The sequence below is a fragment of the Oncorhynchus masou genome, chromosome 23 (assembly GCF_036934945.1).
Source record: "Oncorhynchus masou masou isolate Uvic2021 chromosome 23, UVic_Omas_1.1, whole genome shotgun sequence".
Classification (NCBI taxonomy): Eukaryota; Metazoa; Chordata; class Actinopteri; order Salmoniformes; family Salmonidae; genus Oncorhynchus; species Oncorhynchus masou.
Genome location: NC_088234.1, coordinates 58,745,045 through 58,767,417, shown reverse-complemented (window position 1 = coordinate 58,767,417; position 22,373 = coordinate 58,745,045). Strand labels below are relative to the sequence as shown.

At 41.8% G+C, this 22,373-nt stretch overlaps 1 protein-coding gene across 6 annotated transcripts in view; it reads right to left on the bottom strand.

The window, feature by feature from the left end:
* Nucleotides 1-13,607, bottom strand: part of LOC135511122 (reticulon-4-like) — a 30,450-nt gene extending 16,843 nt beyond the window's left edge. The window contains exons 1-4 of one of the 6 annotated variants that reach the window (XM_064932676.1): nt 12,883-13,607; nt 9,132-9,164; nt 5,508-5,561; nt 3,207-5,015 (exon numbers count right to left, since the gene is read on the bottom strand). In XM_064932676.1, the coding sequence (XP_064788748.1) occupies nt 3,207-5,015; nt 5,508-5,561; nt 9,132-9,164; nt 12,883-13,375 (2,389 nt within the window). In that variant the 5' untranslated portion in view covers nt 13,376-13,607. The remainder of the gene's footprint in view (nt 1-3,206; nt 5,016-5,507; nt 5,562-9,131; nt 9,165-12,882) is intronic. The other 5 variants (XM_064932677.1, XM_064932678.1, XM_064932680.1 and 2 more) reach the window with 5 other exon arrangements.
* Nucleotides 13,608-22,373: the final 8,766 nt, after the last annotated feature.

Sequence of the window (22,373 nt, the reverse complement as noted above, 5' to 3'; positions counted from 1 at the left end):
TGACCAAAAGTATGTGGACACCTGCTCTTTGAACATCTCATTCCAAAATCACCCCCCCCCCCCTTTCCTGCTGTAACAGCAGCCACTCTTTTTCGATTGTTATCCCCTAGATGTTGGAACATTGCTGCAAGCACTTGCTTCTATTCAGCCACACAAGCATTAGTGAAGTCGGGCATTGATGTTGGGCGATTATGCCTGGGTCACAGTCTGCGTTCCAATTTATGAATTGTCTTGCTGAAACAGGAAAGGGCCTTCCTCAAACTGTTGCCACAAAGTTGGAAGAATCGTCTGTAATGTCATTGTATGCTGTAGCATTAACATTTCCCTTCACTGGAATTAAGGGGCCTAGCCCGAACCATGAAAAACAGCCCTGACCATTACTCCTCCACCAAACTTTACACTTGGCACTATGCATTCGTGCAGGTACCGTTCTCCTGGAATCCACCAAACAGATTTGTCCGTCGGACTGCGTTTCCACTGCTCCAGCGTCCAATGGCAGCAAGCTTTACACTACTCCAGCCGCCGCTTAACATTGCGCATGGTGAAAGGGGGATACCTAGTCAGTTGTCCAACTGAATGCCTTCAACTGAAATGTGTCTTCCATATGTAACCCAACCCCTCTGAATCAGGTAGGTGCCCTGGAACAGTGGGCTAACTGCCTTGCTCAGAGGCAGAACAGATTTTTACCTTGTCAGCTCAGGTGATCTTAGGCTTGGGTGAGGTAGCTCGGCCATGGAAACCCACTTCATGAAGCTCCTGACGAACAATTATTGTGCTGATGTTGCTTCCAGAGGCAGTTTGGGACTTGGTAGTGGGTGTTGCAACAGAGGACAGACTATTTTAACGCACTTCAGGCCTCGGCGGCCCCGTTGTGTGAACTTGTGTGGCCTACCACTTCGTGGCTGAGCCGTTGTTGCTCTTAGACATTTTCACTTCACAATAACAGCACTTACAGTTGACCAGGGCAGATATTTGACACACTGACTTGTTGGGTGGCATCCTATGACTGTGCCACGTTGAAAGCCACTGAGCTCTTCAGTAAGGACATTCTACTGCCAATGTTTGTCTATGGAGTTTGCATGGCTGTGTGCTCGATTTTATACACCTGTCAGCAACGGGTGTGGCTGAAAGACAAATCCACTAATTTGAAGGGGTTTCCACATACGTTTGTATATATAGTGTATTTCACATGATTTGCGATTGTGTAGGCTACTTTGTGCATGATGTCTCTGTTATACATAACGGATATGGCGTATACACACTAAAAACTTTTTTTTTTAAATGGTATACGGCGTACACCACCCAATGTTCTATGTAGTTACTACAAACGCATAGATTAGAGAGACAATCCCTAGACTACAGAGTGCGTACTGTCACATCTTCATAAACGGCATCATATCATCAATCAGCCAAACAATTAACACATCTGGTCATCCCAATCAACCTCATCAGAAGTCAAAATTTACATAAGAAAAATATGATTGTTGTATTAGTCCACTAGAGGGCACCGCTCATTTCATTTAAATGTCTGCCAAGGTTTACACGTAATTATCATTTCAAATTATTCATAATGCGTTGTTTTTATTAAGTCTTTCAGAGATTTGACAAACGATCACAGTTCCCCAATGTATATTCACGCTCAGCACTTGAGCTGGAGTCAATAGCAGGTACAGTACAAGGTACATTTTTCTAGAATAAGGGTGTAGTCGTACTGAAGAAAGAAGATGGGTGAATGATTAATCATACAGTGTAGTCGGTCACTACAGATCTATGTGGATACGAATCTCACTAACGGGGTTTTGCGAATGAGATGGCAGGGGTGGTGATGTTTCAGATGGTATGGCATATCCGGTCGAACAAGGAAGAGAACACTTGCTGACCAGCTCTATTCTTCATCGGCTGGTGTCGCAATGCAGGGAGGGAGATTCCTTGCACACTGTCTTGGGGCCCGCCAGCCTTGCTCAGTGCAATGTCACAATCAAATCTCTGTACACTGATATCGGTGCCTCGTGTGCATCACTGGGTAAATAACCAGCTAGATACAACTGAGCCATTCATTTGTAAAGGCTAAAGGCTATTGCTTTCATCTTCATTTATTTTATTATATTAATGTTATTTCAAGCAATCATGCAACAAAAATACGTACTAAAATACTATATCTGAAGGGCACTGCCCAACCGTACTAAAACATCTAGAATTGTTTTGCTTTAACACTGCCCTTTTCACTGAGCTGGTTTTTTTTCCATCTGGACATGGGGGCTCAAAGGCTATGAGGCCTATAAGGAGGTATACAGTTTCAGCTTCATATCTCTGGTTATTTTCAGTAGGGCTAAAACCAGACTGCAGACAGAGGTAATCTAATTCCAGAGCAAAAAGCTCTGGGCAAACTAAAACCACTGGGGGGTGAGCAAGACAAAGGCAGGCTTGCAAACTGCCACGCCCTGTTCCATGTGAGGTTTCCACTAGATAACACAGCCACAAAATAAAATTGGCTACAAATTGTTTTAAGTAGATCAATTGTAAAAATGGGTGTTTAGCCATAAGTATAACTTTGTGGCTGTGTTAACTAGTGATTACCCATGTGAGAGGCAGTTCTTACCAGGCCCCATTGGTCAGAATGTAGATTAATCCTTATAGATCAGTTCATTTTCTGAGCAGGCGTATTAGGAAAAACATAACAAGCATTCAAATATTACTAGATGGCTGAATTGTATGATATACCTTAATGAGATATGGGATTATGCACTGCCAGGTCACTTTCTTTAAATATATTCTGTGTCATGTCAATGTCCTTTTAACGTAATCGCTTTGTAACAAACCCCTCCCAATTGCACATTTATATTCCATTTCTGAACAGTGAAGTCATGGGAAATGAATTCTGTACTTACCACATGAAGAGGATAGATTGCAAAATACAATTACAAGATTTAAGACATTGACATTTACTAATGGGGGGGGGGGTGAATTAACTACTGCATATGAAAACCAAGATCAAGAAACCAATCTCATGCCAACGCATGCTCAAACACAATTGTAATGGTTAATAAAAAGATGTAAAAAGGGACGAGGCAGAGAAGGGTGATGTAAAAGAAGTGAAAACTGTGCATGGGAGAAAAATGAGTTATGGGCGGAGCTAAATAACGACCAAGGAGAGTGAAATGATGACCCATCAATGCAATGGTGACGAACTTCCATGCGGAAATTACCTGCTTCTGTGCTCAGGTTGGGCATCTGAGCAGCTTTGGGGCCCTCTGTGTCCTTAGCGACCATCTCTGGTTCGCGAACTGGTGAGTGGATGAGAGGGGCCTGAGACGCAGGCTCGTTGATATCATCCTTCTCCAGGTAGGCCTTACCCTCCTGGGTAAGTAGGGGGTAAGAGCTCTGACTGGGAACTTCTTCCTGAACTTCTGGGGCTACATTTGCAGACGTCACATCCTTCAGCCCAAAGCTCATGTCATCATCATCATCATCATCGTCATCCATACTTAGCTCTGGTGCCTTGGCAAACTTGGCACCATCAAATGCTTCTAGAAACTCATCCATCACACCCCTGGTGGGCCTTTCGATGAACTCAAACTCTTCTGAGGAGACTTCAGGCTCAGAGTTTTCCTCTACTGCCTCTGGCTCTTCCACTTTCATGTCATCCTTCTCAGTCTCCACCTGGAAACTTGCAGGATTCTTGGCCATTGCCTCCAGAACAGGTGACAGAGAGTCTGCGGACGGACTCTCGGAATCAGAGTCTTCAGGGGTCTTTCTTGTCTGGATATTAAGAGGCTCTAATTTGTTCACTATTTTGGGTGAATCTTGACTGGAAAACATCCAATCTTTTTGTTCTATCTGGACAGGTTCTTTGCTCTGGGGTGTGGTCCCTGCCTCCTTTACAAGGTCAAAGGCACTAAAGCCTTTATCTTCAGTCTTCACTGCTAATCTTGCTTCAGTCTCCTCAGTCAGCTCCTTTAGCAGTAAAGCTTTGGAATCGAAAGCAAAGGGATTTGTGGCTGACAGAATGACAGGGACAGTGGGTGACTCAACTATCTTCCGGACAGGAGCAGGGCTCGGCTCAGTGCTTCCTTCAGAGGAGCCAGAGTCCACTTTGTCAGGGTTCAGGGGGAAGGGCTTTAAGATATCTGGGAGAGATGGAGGTGCAGAGTCTTCACTCTCTTTTGGGGTGGTTGAGAACTGATTGAGTGGCTCCATGAGAGAGTCCGCAGCCATCTTGACAGACACGTACGTTTTTGTCTCATCATAATATGATGGTGGGCTGCCATCTTGGGAGTCTTCAGCCTGGCCATATTGGACCAGGTCTGGGGTGGGACTCTCAGATATTTTAGCTGCCATGCTGTCAGAAGTGGTATCCCCAAAATGGGAGAACCCAGCATCTGCTACAGCGGAGAAGCCTTGGAATGGATTCTTCTTAACCTCAAACATTAAGTCATCATCTGGTTGGCCAAGCATATCTGGCACATACCCAGAGGAGCCTCTGGAGGCTGAGTCCTTGGAGAACATATCCATGGAGGCCCTGGTGTTGTCTTGAGAAACTTGGGATGGAGAATCCCAGTGCTCTATTGGGGTAGAGGAGGCAGGTGCAATGTAAGATTCAGGAGTCATCGGGGGATTTTGGGGGGACCGGGAAGGTGTGGCAGACCTGACTGAGCTACAAATCTGCTCTTCAGGAGAGACAACCCCACTGTCTTCACACAGAGACTTGGGCCTTCCATCTCTCTCCAAGCAAATGTTTTGATCATGTTTACTTTGAGTGTAGGAAGCAGCTTCTAACCCTTTCACGATATCCTCATCGTTCTTAATAAAGCCTAATCTGGTGTTACCCTCTTCATCATAAGGCATATCCTTGGTCTGTATTTTGGGAGGCTCAGTAGAAGGCCAAGAAGAGAAGCCCAATGGAGCAGACGTTGGATTTGGACTCTCTGACAAAGAGAGGTCCTCCAGAGAGTCAGGAGAGTGAAGAGGAGAGAGGGGGGAGATGGGAGCAGGGGAATCACCCTTCTGCCCAAGTTCTTGAGTAGAGAGGGAAAATGCAATACATCAAGACACACTCCATTCCTTCAGTGCTAGCAAGCCATGCTGGGCAAGCCCTGCCAGCATTCTGCAGAGGTAAGGTGGTGATTCCCATCAGATAAATCTCAGAGGTTATGCCTGGCATGCCGAAAGATGCAAAACCAGTTATGAACATATCTTTTTCTAAGACAACCCTGTGTAATGTGTCAATTTAGTCACTTAACATGGGCAGAATCAATGAGGGGAATCATCACTTACAAATTCATGAGGTTTGTAACTATAAAGTGGGTTTCTTCAGTCATATCTACAGTAAGTGGACTTTGGTCACAGGGATTCAAAATACACTTTTGTCCCCTAAATGCAAATCCTATGAAAAACTATTCCTTAAACTTGGCATGCATTTCAGACAGTCAAAATGTAATTCCGGTATAAAGGAACGAACTGAAAAAGAAGATGCAAGAGGGCAAAGACAGCCAGCAGAGAGAACTTGCCTTTTGGGAATTGCATCAGAGGTTGAAGCGGAGTAGAAGGAAGAAAATGTTCATCTGAAAGAGAGACAGTAGCAGTGTGAAATGGACAATACCAGTAGTTGAGAGGAGGATAATATAAGTTCTACACTGGAGTAGAAAGTTATTCAAGCAAGACCACAATAATGTGAACCAGACCCTAACAGTGGGAAACATTGTAGACTAAAGGTCTACCGATTGTGATTTTGCAACACTGATACCGATTATAGGAGGACCAAAAATAAAAAGCTGATACTGATTAATCTGACGATTTTTAAATGTTATTTGTAATGATGACAATTACAATAATACTGAATGAACACTTATTTTAACTTAATGTAATGCATCAATAAAAATCAATTTAGCCTCAAATAAATAATGAAACATGTTCAATTTGGTTTAAATAGTGCAAAAACAAAGTGTTGGAGAAGTAAAAGTGCAATATGTGCCATGTAAAAAAGCTAACGTTTCAGTTCCTTGCTCAGAACATAAGAACATATGAAAGTTGGTGGTTCCTTTTAACATGAGACTTTAATATTCCAAGGTAAGAGGTTTTTAGGTTGTAGTTAATATAGTATTTTTGGGGGCTATTTCTCTCTATACCATTTGTATTTCATATATCTTTGACGGCCCTTGCAGAGCAAAGGGGAATAACTACTCCAAGTCTCAGAGCGAGTGACGTTTGAAACGCTATTAGCGCGCACCCCTTTGGTCATTAATATGGTCGAATCCGGAAACTATAATTTCGAAAACAAGACGTTTATTCTTTCAGTGAAATACGGAACCGTTCGTTATTTTATCTAACGGGTGGCATCCCTAAGTCTAAATATTCTTGTTACATTGCACAACCTTCAATGTTATATCAAAATTACTTAAAATTCTGACAAATTAGTTCGCAAAGAGCCAGGCTGCCCAAACTGTTGCATATACCCTGACTCAGCGTGCAATGAACGCAAGAAAAGTGACAATTTCACCTGTTTAATATTGCCTGCTAATCTGGATTTCTTTTAGCTAAATATGCAGGTTTAAAAATATATACTTCTGTGTATTGATTTTAAGAAAGGCATTGGTGTTTATGGTTGGGTACAGTCGTCCAACGAAGTTTTCATAATAATCGGACATTGGTATTTGTGCATCGATTTTTAAATATTTTTAATACCTTTATTTAACTAGGCAAGTCAGTTAAGAACATATTCTTATTTTCAATGACGGTCTAGGAATGGTGGGTTAACTGCCTTGTTCAGGGGCAGAACGACAGATTTTTACCTTGTCAGCTCGGGGTTCCAATCTTGCAACCTTACAGTTAACGAGTCCAACACAATAACGACCCGCCTCTCGTTGCACTCCACAAGGAGACTGCCTGTTACGCGAATGTAGTAAGCCAAGGTACGTTGCTAGCTAGCATTAAACTTATAAAAAATAATCAATCATAATCACTAGTTAACTACACACGGTTGATGAAAATTACTAGATATTATCTAGCGTGTCCTGCGTTGCATATAATCTGACTGAGCATACAAGTATCTGACTGAGTTAAGCGAATGCAGTACGCCAAGGTAAGTTGCTAGCTAGCATTACATTTAACTTATATTATCTAGCGTGTCCTGTGTTGCATATAATCTGACTGAGCATACAAATATCTAAGTATCTGACTGAGCGGTGGTAGGCAGAAGCGGGCGCGTAAACATTCATTCAAAAAGCACATTCGTGCGATTTGACAGCAGTTCTTTGTTGTGCATCAAGCATTACGCTGTTTATGACTTCAAGCCTATCAACTCCCGAGATGATGCTTAAGATAAGTTTAATGCTAGCTAGCAACTTACCTTGGTTTACTGCATTTATGTAACTCCTTGTGGAGTGCAACGAGAGAGAGGCAGGTTGTTATTGCGTTGGACTAGTTAAGGTTGCAAGATTGGATCCCCCGAGCTGACAAGGTGAAAATCTGAATGTGTTCTTAACTGACTTGCCTAGTTAAATAAAGATTAAATAAATAAAAAATATTAGCAAATCGGCGCCAAAAATACCGATTTCTGATTGTTATGAAAACTTGAAATCGGCCCTAATTAAACGTCCATTCCGATTAATCGGTCGACCTCTAATAAGATCATCCAATAGTCAAAGGTTAATGAAATACAAATGGTATAGAGGGAAATAGTCCTATAATTCCTATAATAACTGCAACCTAAAACGTATTACCTGGGAATATTGAAGACATGGTAAAAGGAACCACCAGCTTTCATATGTTCTCATGTTCTGAGCAAGGAACTGAAACGTTAGCTTTCTTACATAGCGCATATTGCACTTTTACTTTCTTCTCCAACACTTTGTTTTCACATTATTTAAACCTAATTGAACATGTTTCATTATTTACTTGAGGCTAAATTGATTTTATTGATGTATTATATTAAGTTAAAATAAGTGTTCATTCAGTATTGTTGTAATTGTCATTATTACAAATAAAAAAAAATTGGCCGATTAGTCGGCATCTGGGTTTTTGGTCCTCCAATAATCGGTATCGACGTCGAAAAATCATAATCGGTCGACCTCTAGTTCCTAGGCCGTCATTGAAAATAAGAATGTGTTCTTAACTGACTTGCCTAGTTAAATAAAGGTGTATACATTTATTTTAATTAAAACTAAAATAAAACAAATCAGCAAAATCTAAAAAAAAAAAAAAGATTTCCGATTGTTATGAAAACTTGAAATCGGCACTAATTAATCAGTCGACCTCTATTGCAGACACCCTCTCTGTACAGGCAGCTTAGAGCATACACAAGACAGGAATAGATGTCAGGTATGCAACAAAGCCAGGGAAGATGGTCATATTTTTGGCAGAAATACATGAAAAGGGAAATTCTTCTGTAGCAGAATGAAGATTTGCCTTAAAAGGAACAAGTGAAAAATAACCCAACAGAAACAATTTTCAATAATTTCCTATAATAAAAAAGGGGGAACTGACTGTGCCGTCTAGCCAATGGACATGGTCAATGGACAAACTACATGACAAATATTACCCAAAATGTTAATGTCAATAATCTTATTGCAGTGCTAAATGAAGTAGCAAAAAAAGTGGTTCAGGCTCTTGTCTAGAGTATTATTAAACTGTATTCCTTCTTTCAACCCTTGATTTCAGATATTAGGCCCAACTGTTTAAGACATTTGCCTAATATCCTTGACTGACACCTTAGCAGAGCATTAGGTGAGAGTTGGCAAAAACACAGAAAGAGCACATATTCAAATCAAGAACATTTAATCAAAATGTGAAATGTTTAATTGCATAAATCTTGTAATTTGAGTAATTTGAATGCAATGAGCTAAATTTCAGCCAGATCACAATTTCAATATTCTCAATAGCCTGCCAATTAAGACGTCTTGGAATATTACAGAAGGTCAAAAAACAAAAATCATACTTAGTTGATTCAATGATCATGAAAGGAATAATTTAAACTCACGAGTTGCAATCAACAATGCTTCTGAACAAATCATTAAAAAAAGAGATCAAGCATTTACTCAAAAGCCGGCAATATTTTCACATTACAAAATGTATATTTTACATTGATTATTCCAATCTGTGGATTATTCAGATGAGACCAGTTCCAGGCCAGTTACCTCTCCTGTCTATGTTCCAACGTTGAAGTACACCTAAAATTTAACCAATAGACATTATACATTAGCTATAATGAAATCCAAGATGCTTGAATTTTCTGTCCACCTGTTCTGCATAAGCTATAGGTCTTTATGGCAATGACTTTGCTTGAATAGTGTATTGTGGAACCCTAAAAGTTGGCCAACACTTGCCTCATTATGACCAATGTTCCCTCTAACAGGTCGGGTGAGCGTAAACTTGAAGGTTGTGAAAAATCTGTGCAACTTCCTACATTCCATTTTTTATTTATTTTTTGTACAAATTTCAACGCACGCAGGGCTTGACATTAACCCGTTTATCCACTAGGTGGTGACTGAAAATGTGTTTGACGCAAGAAACCACTTTACATCACATCTACTCCAGGACTGCTTATACATAAACAGTCTAAACACAGTCCAATTCAAAGTGAATGGCACAGATCCAAATATGGCAATGACCATTTGCATATAAGCCTACTGCAGCTCTGATTGGTTATGGCGCACCGGTCGGTGTAGAGTACAGACCTGCGCAGTGCCTGTCAATGCAATGCGCTCGTCCTACAAGAAAATCTCTTGCACAGTTAATTTTGCATACTAAGTCTGGCATTGTTCGTTTTGTTTCGGAGTATTACACTGAATGTGGATAATATGGCAATTATTCGACCACAGCTCCCACAGTAGATTGAAACATTGATAGTATTAACTAAAGGGGAAAACTCAAGAAATACCGATGTCCAATCTCATGCTTTTCTGCACAGGTGGATATTCGTTGTAGCAATCAGAGGTCGGATGTGCTGGCTACATGTATGGCAACTGCAATGGAAGTCATGTTAACTCTCGTCAAGCCAGTATGAGACATGAGAAGGGGGCCTTCCTGTTGGTGGCGTCCGATTTTAAATGGGCAGGAAAACTCTTGCATGGCATCGACATGAGATGCAGTGGGGTAATCTTCTACCTGCTGCTATCTTCACCATGGGTATTTCTTAATATGCATACTACTGTGTGCTTCGCGCATGCAATCTGTAGCACGGGAGGGCTGAAGCATGAGTTCAAATCAAAGTATGCGAAACGGAGCACGGGGGGCACTTCTCAGATGCGTATTCCACTTGTTGCAAGCTTCAACTAAAAGTATGGTGAGAAATGTCATGCAGCCACTTAAAAGGGACACAATTTCTTGAACTCGATGTTGGCCATTATTTGAGCTGAAGCGAGAGAATAAAACTCAGACTTCAAATCTCATATGTTGCCTGCTAGCCACGAAGAATTGGCATCTATCTTGGGTAACATAGGCTTAAGGACATTTTTGGCTGTTTAACTAGCTGGCTAGCTAGATTATTATGATTCACATATAGCTAGCTGATAATTATGAAGTTAAACATTTGCTTTGTGTATATCGCGTATATATACGCGTCAAACACACTGACAGCGTCATTGCATTTTGGTACACCAGAATTACATTAATTTCCAATGAAACGCTGCGTTTGACTTGCAGAGGCAGTGCGTTGCAGAGGCAGTGCGTTGCAGAGGCAGTGCGTTGCAGAGGCAGTGCGTTGCAGAGGCAGTGCGTTGCAGAGGCAGTGCGTTGCAGAGGCAGTGCGTTGCAGAGGCAGTGCGTTGCAGAGGCAGTGCGTTCGATGTGGTGCATACATTGGATCTATCCAACCAAACGTATGTGTCAACCTGCATGCGTAAACGGCTTGACAGAAATGGTTGCAGAAGGTGAATGTCGAACTTTTGTTGCATACATATCCAGATGATGTCACATACTACTTCGCGCAGTCATGCTGACAGTGTGGTCAAAGCGTGAGTGTGGGGAGTATAGCAGTATGTATATTAAGAAACACCCAATGAATGTTTGCTGTCAAAACGCACTCCCTACTATAACATACAGAAGAACACGCCTTTTGTCAAGAAACAAGAGGTCTAATTAACCTGATACCATAGCAACTACAGCACCTAACCTAGCCAACTCCACAATGATTTTATCCACAGAGTTGTGCGAAGACGAGAGCATTGCAGTCGATACTTCAATGTAAATACTTAAACCTTACCGTGTACCTATGTTGGTCCCTTGTTGCGTGCCATTGTTTGCTGAAATCCATACTTGTTAATAAAATAAAACCAGACTAATTTCTGCTGCTCTAAGATGGCAACAGTGCACATGGCCAATTAAAACGTAACAAGGAAACAGTTGGTGGTTGTATTTGATTAACGTTTAAATAAAAAGTATGGAATAAAGCAAACATAGAAAGGCATCCAACAGAGGACAAACAGATATACTGGAAGGGTTTAAGACTATACGTGTATGAAGTATCAACGGCATAGCGAGTTGAAGGACTATTTCAAAAACTCTAGTCTCCACAATATACTCTGGATGAAATCGTTGTGGAGTTGAGGCAGTTGGCTACACCTAATACAGTGTGCCAATATATAAAAGTAGGCAAATGAATCAGTGCCCTGGTAGCTGACAAACCCAGCTGCTGTTGTGGTAAAGAGTGAAGCATTCAGAGGTGGGGTAGGGGGTTATTCCCTTATCTCTACTTGCCCTTTGTAGGATATGGAGACTACGATACACAGCAAAACAGTGGGAGCAAACCCACCAGGCATGTCGGAGCCAGTAGGCCCATTTCCTGACCGTTTTTAGCATCTCTCCTGTTTAACAAGTCTACACAAATTATTGCAGGAAACCAAAGTAGACTATATAAAGCATGCCTTTCCTCACAAAATGAGAATTCGGTAGATCGAAGACAATAGTAGGGGTTAAACCAATTAAATGGACAGTCACTCAACCAGGTCTTTGAAGCTAATATAATGGTCTCCCAACCCCGCCCTGACTGTCTTCCCTAACATGTTTGGGAAAGTGGTTCGTCAGCTAGCCAAGCAAGTTACAAACATTGCTCCCAACTAATGTTATTTTTCAGCCGAAATGGTTGCGAGTTAATAACATTAACCAGAAGGGTCAGATGGAAGATTTGTGTGAAAAACCAAAACATCGTGCGATGAAAATGTTATCAGAAAAATAACGTTCGCTAGCTTGCTTCCATTAGATAGCAAACGTTAGTTATCGTTCATGAAAGTAACTTGGATATTCGGGGAGAAACTACTAAAACGGGAGTGGTCGATTTTAGATGCTTCCTTTGTTACGACTAATACAAGCCATCTTGGCTGAGTCAAAACAGCGCGTGTTAGCTAGGTAGGCTAGCGCAAACACACAAACCAGGTCGGAGCATGACAGTCTCAGAATTAATCTATGACCCAATGTGTTATCTTCTTGTTAGCTAACATTGCATGTCATTTAAAATAACCACACTGTTGTATCACCTTCTTAAGGGTGTTGTTGAAATTAGTACCTCAATTCTGCCAGTTAACGTTATATTAGATAGCTATCTTCTTGCTGATGATTGTCACAGGTGGGCCGCATCCTCATAAAGCTAGCTACCTCGCGTGATTGGCCATCCATAAAACAGTTTTTACTTCAGAAACGTTAGCTACCGAGCCAACTCTACCTGCATGTTTGGCGTTTCGAACTACACCAATGTCAATGCCAGGGATTTGTTGTCTCGAGACGTCCACACATTTGCTTTATAAAAAAATGGTTGTCGCAGCAATCCCACATAGCTACGCTAACGTTAGTTAGCCAACGTTGCCCCACAAACGTCTATTTTAATAATGCATTACCAAGAGACTGATTACGAAACCAGATTGTCTAAAACGTTTAAAATAATTGACTACTCACGGGATGGTGCTGGAGGAGCCGCAATCGCTTCTTTCTCTGGAGCCGCTTCGGGGAGCACTTCTGCTACTTGAGCTGCTTCCACTGGAGCGGATTCTACTACTGGGGCTGGTTCTTTTTCTTGAGCTGCTTTTGGGGGATCTGGCCTTATGAGTTCTGGCAAATAGTCTGCATCCAAAGGATTGAGAATCACTGGTTCAGCTTCTGAAAATGTGTCAGTCACCTCTTCCTCCTGTTCTTCATCTGGTGGAGTTATATCGGAAATCACCTCGTTTGTCAGTTGTTCCTTTGTTTCCTCCGTAAATTCTTTTAAATCGGAGCAAGAAGCCATGTGCCTCTCAATAGCATCATGTGCTCCACCAACTAAGTCTACAATATCATCTTTGCCCACTTTAGCTGTGGCCTCGTTGCCATAATGATTCCCGAATTGTCTGGAGCTTCTCATTTCGTCTTCGGACGGAGTTGTGGACGATACTACTTGTTCACTGTCTTCCATCTAATTGCCGGTTATCTGCGTAAAAAGTTAATACTTTTGAAAGACAAGGTCCCAAAATAACTAACTACACTCAAAAAAATCCAAAATACCTCTAACTAACAATAAAATACGCTCGTTGACTCCCTTCAAGAGCCGAATAAACCAAAGTAACAGAAATGCGCCACGACCACTGCCACGGAACAATCCGCTCTCATGCGTCCTACCAGAATGTTGAAACAGAGAAACAAGATTTGAGTGACCAATAACTACCGAATAACCCTGAGCGATGCCACCTGTGACCAATAAAGTGTTTGTAAAAGTAAACTGTTCCCGCCCAGTAGATGGGGGAATTGTTGAATTTGTTAACACCCCTTTCTCAAACCTTGCACTGTTGGCCAAAATAGTTCAGGGTTGTGACTAGAGGGAGTACAGCCACGACCGGAAGTGACAGAGAATTTGAATTAACCCTCACCCTTTTCCTTACCTTAACCTATGTCTCATAACCTGCCACGTTAATTATCCTAACTTGCTGCTTAAATTCTCCTAACCTGCTACAAGAAAGTAACTTCTGGATGTAGCTGTACTCACCCCTCTGGAAACATGGTTTTCATGCCACTTCGATATCGATGTGACTAGTTCGTAGCAGGTAAAAAATGTACACAGCAGGTTAGGAGACTGAGGTTAAGGTTATGAAAAGAGTTAGGGTTCGGGAAAATGCTCACCTAACCTGCTATGAAAATCACTTTGTATCAAAGTGGCGTGAAAAAAGCATGTCCCATACTCCCTCTAGTCAGAACCATAGTTTCAGGAACAGCATCTCCAGTCAGAACCACCGTTTCAGGAACATCATCTCCAGTCAGAACCATAGTTTCAGGAACAGCATCTCCAGTCAGAACCATAGTTTCAGGAACAGCATCTCCAGTCAGAACCATAGTTTCAGGAACAGCATCTCCAGTCAGAACCATAGTTTCAGGAACAGCATCTCCAGTCAGAACCATAGTTTCAGGAACAGCATCTCCAGTCAGAACCATAGTTTCAGGAACAGCATCTCCAGTCAGAACCATAGTTTCAGGAACAGCATCTCCAGTCAGAACCATAGTTTCAGGAACACACGTTGGAATGTCAGAGAGTCATTGGATGACCTAACATTACAGTTGCATGAGACAAAGTTACGTTTTTATGGGGCACTGTTACATGACTTTAATTTACACTTTAATCCTTGGCTGGACAGCAGCTCTTCCTACACATACACCAATCAAATTAAAACCTCAAAACACTCGAAAACTTTGAGACACATGCCTTAGGTAATAAGCATTTTTGACTGTGCATTGTTTGTGGATTATTATGTGGGTGCTCTGTGCTTTGTATATAGTGATATCCTAATTAATAATAATAATATTTAATTTGTAGAATGCATTTCCCAAGCTCAATTAAACCGTTCAATTAAAAGGGCTGGTTCTGCAATTTTTTTTATTTTGTGCTCGGCGGTCTCCATTTTGGCATGCACAGGTTCATTTTCTAAGGTGTGTTGAAGCGTGGGAAGCTATACAAGAACATGCATGAAAAAGCATCTCAAGGTGATACAGATTCCTACCTTACAAAATAGATGTTATGGATTAAATGTGGTCTATGTGATGTGCTATATCTACTACATTAGACACAATATATTCAATGTAAAGAAACTCTCCTTAAGAAATTCTTACGAAATTCCTATCTATTTTGTCAAATTGTTTAATCCTTACAATGGATTTGCAATGTGATTAGGGTGACAATTCCCTCTCGGCCAGCTCTTGAATTACTGCAACATGTGGACTTACAGTAGCTCTAGTTATGGTCAGTTCCTTGGCTGACAAAATATAAACAGCACCCAACACGCACTGGAGCGAGAGAGAAAGAGATAGAGAGCAGAAGGAAATCACTTTTACCTTATTTGTTTGACTAAAATTTGATTTTAGATTACATGTCCAGTACTGTATTGCTTTCCCTCAGAGTAACATAGCATGGCCATGTTAGGGGGGCATTTGCTCTAGGATATCAATCATCTCCCAAATAACCATGATTGCTCCTCTCTTCTAGGAATTTCAGCTGTGCACTTGGTGGAAGCTGGACTGAAATCCTACTGTGACTTTGCAGAAAACCCTTTCCTATAGCTTTGCAAGCTCATAACGGTGGATATCAGTGTGCGTATTTGCGTACCTGTGTGTGAGAGAGATGAGAGGGAGGGGAGTACTCCAACTGTACATTCACATACAAATATACAGAGGAGACACCCGATAGCTTTGAAAATGGTCAGACTGAAATAGTATCTTGCGGTAACTGGAACGACAAGGCTTGTAAAAACCTCTTCTGTTTAACATAGCCCATGCTACAATATCTTAAATCACCCTGCCCATTACTTCCTGTTAAGTTACTACAGTCCTCGGCTTCAAAAAGGTTGACAGTGCTGCTTCCAGTCATCTCTTTGTGTGACCCCCCCCCCCCCAAAAAACAACAACTTCTCAGCAAGATTGTGCACAACCATCAAGAGTGATGAAGAAACTTATTCATTACAGACAAATCTAATCAAATGTATTTATATAGCCCTTCGTACATTAGCTGATATCTCAAAGTGCTGTACAGAAACCTGGCCTAAACCCCCAAACAGCAAGCAATGCAGGTGTTGAAGCACATTGGCTAGGGAAAACTCCCTAGAAAGGCCGAAACCTAGAAAGAAATCTCGAGAGGAACCAGGCTATGAGGGATGGCCAGTCCTCTTCTGGCTGTGCCAGGTGGAGATTATAACAGAACATGGCCAAGATGTTCAAATGTTCATAAATGACCAGCATGGTCAAATAATAGGTCTGGGACAGGTAGCATGTCCGGTGAACAGGTCAGGATTCCATTACCGCAGGCAGAACATTTGAAACTGGAGCAGCAGCATGGCCAGGTGGACTGGGGACAGCAAGTAGTCATCATGCCAGGTAGTCCTGAGGCATGGTCCTACGGCTCAGGTCCTCCGAGAGAGAGAAAGAAAGAGAGAAAGAGAGAATTAGAGAGAGCATACTTAAATTCACACAGGACACCGGATAAGACAGGAGAAGTACTCTCGATATAACAGACTGACCCTAGCCCCCGACACATAAACTACTGCAGCATAAATACTGGAGGCTGAGACAGGAGGGGTCAGGAGACACTGTGGCCCCATCCGATGCATCAAACAACTAGAGGAGCTAAAACACATACATAAACTACCATCTTGTAACGCAAACTGCAATAGTAATGTGGTGCTGGCCTGTCATACGGGTCCTTTGGCACACAATGGCTGAAAAAAATCACTCTCTTTCCTGTCTGGAGCTGAGAGGGAATAATTGGCAGATCGAGGTCCATGCCAGGGCTTAGGCATGTATGTGTAAATTCACTACATGAGTCTTCCAAAAAATCTGCTATCTGAGGAATGGGGCCTTGTGCTGAAAGTGGAGAAGATAGGGAGCCAGAAAAAGCCAGCCTGCATCTGCCAGTGATCTCAAGTGTGGCGGCCCTTGACAGTTTCAGTCACACAGGATCAGCCACTGACCGTCAGAGACAATTCACATTCTGAGCCACAGAGACCTCTCTTTGGAGTGGGTGAGACGACAGGAGGCTGGTGAGGGGAGGATGGCCCATAATTCAGTTCAATCCAGTATAGGCTTAACTGAATGACAGAATAGACAGAAAACAATATGGCCGGGGTGGCAGGGTAGCCTAGTGGTTAGAGTGTTGGGCTAGTAACCAGAAGGTTGCAAGTTCAAATCCCGAGCTGACAAGGTACAAATCTGTCATTCTGCCTCTGAACAGGCAGTTAACCCACTGTTCCTAGGCCGTCATTGAAAATAAGAATTTGTTCTTAACTGACTTGCCTAGTTGAATAAAGGTAAAATAAAATAAAAAATGGAATAGTTTGGGGTAGGCCTTGTCTATGAGGAATGCTCCTCAGAGCCAGATGCTGATGACAGACTGTCCAATGTTGGGCAGGAGGTTATTATGCTGGTGGTGGGGGGGAGTTGGAAGGTCGTTGCTACAAAACAACAAGTGGGAGGCACAAAGGATTGAGTTGACATATACAGTAAATACTCCTCCAGATTCATGCCCATTGGTTGAAAGAAAGGAGAGTGCTTAATGCACGAGTGAACCCATAGGTTAATCAACAAGAGAGGTGGAATTGCCTTGGTGTGCCACGCTCATAAAATGAAGTTAATAGGTTAATGACATTCCACACACGAGCTAATAGTAGGAGGTCGGATGTGACACTATGCTGATGAGGTAACGATATAATCAGTATCATAAATAACTGCTATGCTAACAAGGTAAAATTATAACCGCTACCACATAAATACCAGATATGCTGATGAGTGAGATGTGAATTATACAGTTGAAGTCGGAGGTTTACATACACCTTAGACAAATACATTTAAACTCAGTTTTTCACAATTCCTGACATTTAATCAGAGTAAAAATTCCCTGTCTAAGGTCAGTTAGGATCGCCACTTTATTTTAAGGATCTGAAATGTCAGAATAATAGTAGAGAGAATGATTTATTTCAGCTTTTATTTCTTTCATCACATTCCCAGTGGGTCAGAAGTTTACATACACTCAAATAGTATTTGGTAGCATTTCCTTTAAATTGTTTCACTTGGGTCAAAAGTTACGGGTAGCCTTCCACAAGCTTCCCACAATGAGTTGGGTGAATTCTGGCCCATTCCTCCAGAAAGAGCTGGTGTAACCGAGTCAGGTTTGCAAGCCTCCTTGCTCGCACATGCTTTTTCAGTTCTGCCCACACATTTTCTATAGGATTGATGTCAGGGCTTTGTGATGGCCACTCTAATACCTTGACTTTATCCTTAAGCCATTTTGCCACAACTTTGGAAGTATGCTTAGGGTCATTGTCCATTTGGAAGACCCATTTGTGACCAAGCTTTAACTTCCTAACTGATGTGTTGAGATGTTGCTTCAATATATCCACCTCTTTTTTATTCCTCATGATGCCATCTATTTTGTGAATTGTACCAGTCCCTCCTGCGGCAAAGCACCCCCACAACATGATGCTGCCACCCCCATGCTTCAAGGTTGGGATGGTGTTCTTTGGCTTGCAAGCCTCACCCTTTTTCCTCCAAACATAACGATGGTCATTACGGCCAAATAGTTTTAGTTTTGTTTCATTAGACCAGAGGACATTTCTCTAAAAAGTACGATCTTTGTCCCCATGTGCAGTTGCAAACTTTATGGCGGTTTTGGAGCAGTGACTTCTTCCTTGCTGAGCGGCCTTTCAGGTTATGTCGATATTGGACTCATTTTACTGAGGATATAGATACTTTTGTACCGGTTTCCTCCAGCATCTTCACAAGGTACTTTGCTGTTGTTCTGGGATTGATTTGCACTTTTTGCACCAAAGTACGTTCATCTCTAGGAGACAGAACGCGTCTCCTTCCTGAGCGGTATGACAGCTGCGTGGTCCCATGGTGTTTATTCTTGCGTACCATTGTTTGTACAGATAAACATGATACCTTCTGGCATTTGGAAATTGCTCTCAAGGATGAACCAGACTTGTGGAGGTCTACAACAGGTATTGGCTGATTTATTTTGATTTTCAAATGATGTCAATCAAAGAGGCACTGAATTTGAAGGTAGGCCTTGAAATACATCCACAGGTACACCTTCAATTGACTCAAATTAGGTCAATTAGCCTATCAGAAGCTTCTAAAGCCATGACATAATTTTCTGGAATTTTCCAACTTAGTGCATGTAAACTTCTCACCCACTGGAATTGTGATACAGTGAATTATAAGTGAAATAATCTGTCTGTAAACAATTGTCGGAAAAATGACTTGTGTCATGCACAAAGTAGATGTCCTAACCAACTTGCCAAAACTATAGTTTGTTAACTATACATTTGTGGAGTGGTTGAAAAACTAGTTTTAATGACTACAACCTAAGTGTATGTAAACTTCCAACTTCAACTGTAGATATGGGCATAATGAGTAGTACTATAGAGGTTTGTGTGCAGTTCCTTTGAAGGGAACACAGTTGTAATCTACGTGGAATATGTAATCATGCCCCAAGGCAGGGCAAACATAAACAATTACTCATATGGGTCTTATGACCTTGAATACGACCCTGCCCTGTGATATGACCCTTTGCCTGAATGGTAATGTGCAGAGTCATGGTAGGGCAGGCATGGAGGCTGAAGAGGGGCATTGCCCTGGCATAGCAGCATAAGGGGGTAATCCTCATTAGAACAGGTGTGAAAGAGTGGGGTGTCAGCACCATTGGCATGGCTAGACTTGAGCCTTTGTTTTTGTAAAGTGGCTGTTCCACTGGATGTCAGAAGGTGAATTCACCAATTTGTAAGTCGCTCTGGATAAGAGCGTCTGCTAAATGACTTAAATGTAAATGTAATGTAAATGTTTTAAATGGGACAGGCATGTGGCATCTCCTTCCGTCCGACAAACTCTGGCATAGGCAGGGTGTCAAACTTTCATTGAAAATGAGAGATGTATTTACAAGTAAAATGTTTGTTTAATCCATAGCTGCACTCAAGGAATGTGAATAGAAAAGTGGGAGGATGGCAGTTGTTCTGCTTTGTAATGTTGCCTGGTAACCACTCAGCTTGTTGGACATGTGTTGGTGGTTGCAAAAGACCTTCATCCGGTGTGACTCCATCTCCTGTGAATATCTTTGTTACAGTATTTTACATCATTGTTATAAACTATGGCCTGGAGTGGCTTTAGAGGTGAAGTCATCAGTCATCAGCAGACTCACACAGCTTAGTCATACCTCCCTGAGATATAGAGATAGCCATCTTGGAGCCTGACCATGAAGATTACAGAAATAAAACACAGAGAAAGGAAATAATATGGCATTTAAACAGTTCAGGGTGAACAAATGTGACCATATAAGGAACACAAGCTGATACAAAAGAATATTGGACACCAGCTCAATATAATACATAATGTACTTATACTCATGACACTAGTGTTTGAGTAGATTAAAGACGGGCACTGTGCATTCACTTTCACGGTTGTTTTGGTTTGTTTTGGTAGAGGATCATGGCACAGATGATGTTATGGTCTGTTTCTGCTCCAGCTGGAGCGGTATAGCAACACTAACATGTTGTTTTATTGATGAGTCTGCAGAAGTGGCCCACATAAGAGGCCTAATTACAGAAGCTCAATTTCTTATCACATGGCTTCCATACAGGAGGGAGAACTGGATTCACCCGATTGTTGGACTCCTTGGTGAAGAACCAGAATTAACTCAACCTGTCCAACTCTCTCAATAGCTCTGATAACACAGCCATGCTGGTATTCGGTCAGAAATGTCTGGAATGTTCACTTATCATAGCTTATTCAATGGCATCTGATGAGTAAGAATGCTCTGTGTGTCTCTTTGACATTTCATTTTATTTAGCGTTTGTCAATATTTGGAACAATTATATGATTCAAAGCAAACACAGTAATAGGAGGCCTTTGCTTGAAGAACATTTTACTCAAGTAGATTTTCTTATTTGATAGAGTGATGAATTTGACCCAGTTTTCTGTTGCAGTTGATGTTAGACAGTTTTCCATTTCTGTTCTCAGCAATGAGACTGAGACTCTAAAGCTTTATCCTGTAGGTGTGTCTATGTGTGGTTGTGAGAGAGATCGACAAAGAAGGAGGGGCAGTGGTATGACTCCTCCAGAAGTGTGAAATAAAGGCTGAGTGCATGAGACAGCAAATATGACAGAATGCAATGTTCATGACAGAGGAAGTGATTGACGATTGTAATGTGTGTGTGTGTGTGTGTGTGTGTGTGTGTGTGTGTGTGTGTGTGTGTGTGTGTGTGTGTGAGAACAAGGGACTGAAGGTCAGTGGTAAAATGCCTTGAATTACCTCATCAATATTATTTGGCCTACAGTGTCTCTCCAACCAAACTGCAGAATACCCATAATCCATGAACAATGGCTGCTGCATTGAGCAGGTTGCTTGCCAAGTGAAACCTGTGATAGGATGCAGTAAACAGTCTGACAACCTTCTGAGGCAACACGAGGTAGACGCAGCACAGACCAATGATTATACATCTGTAAAAATACCAGTATAACCACATATATGACCCCCAGTGAGCAGCACTTTTCATGAACTTTTAATCATTAGACAAGACCATTAACATCGTCATCTAAGGCATGGTTTTCCAGACTCAGTCCTGGGCCCCCTGGGTGCACGTTTTTTTGATTGTTGCTGTAACGATTGTCTTCCTCTTCTGAGGAGGAATAGGATGGATCGGACCAATGCGCAGCGTGGTAAGTGTTCATGTTATATTTATTAAACCAGACACAAAAATAACAAAGGAGAAAACACGACCAAAACGAAACAGTTTTGAAAGGTGCAACAAAAACACTAAACAGAAAATAACTACCCACAAATCATCGTGGGAAAACAGGCTGCCTAAGTATGGTTCTCAATCAGAGACAACGATAAACAGCTGCCTCTGATTGGGAACTATACCAGACCAAACACAGAAATACAAGAACATAGAACTCACGCCCTGACCAAACTAAAATAGAGACATAAAAAAGGAACTAAGGTCAGGACGTGACAGTACCCCGTCCTGTGCCTGCGCCCCGCACATGCCGGGGTAAAATCACCATCCAGCCAGGACGGGTTGTGCAGGCCCTTAGTTCGAGACCTCCAGTGCGCCTCCATGGCCCGGTCTATCCTGTGCCTCCTCCGAGGACCAGGATTTCTCTCCGTCTCCGTTTCCCAATCAGAGGCAGCTGGTAATCGTTGTCTCTGAGAACCATACTTTGGTAGCCTGTTTTCCCACTATGGGTGTGGGTAGTTATTTTCTCTTTAGTGTTTTTGTTGCACCTTGCAGAACTGTTCGTTTGTCGGTTTGTTGTTTTTGTCCAGTATTCATCTTTATTAAAGGTATTATGAATACGTACCACGCTGCACTTTGGTCCTCTTCTCCTACTCCCAACGACAATCATTACAGTTGCCTTAGAACTATACAGCTTATTCAAATAAC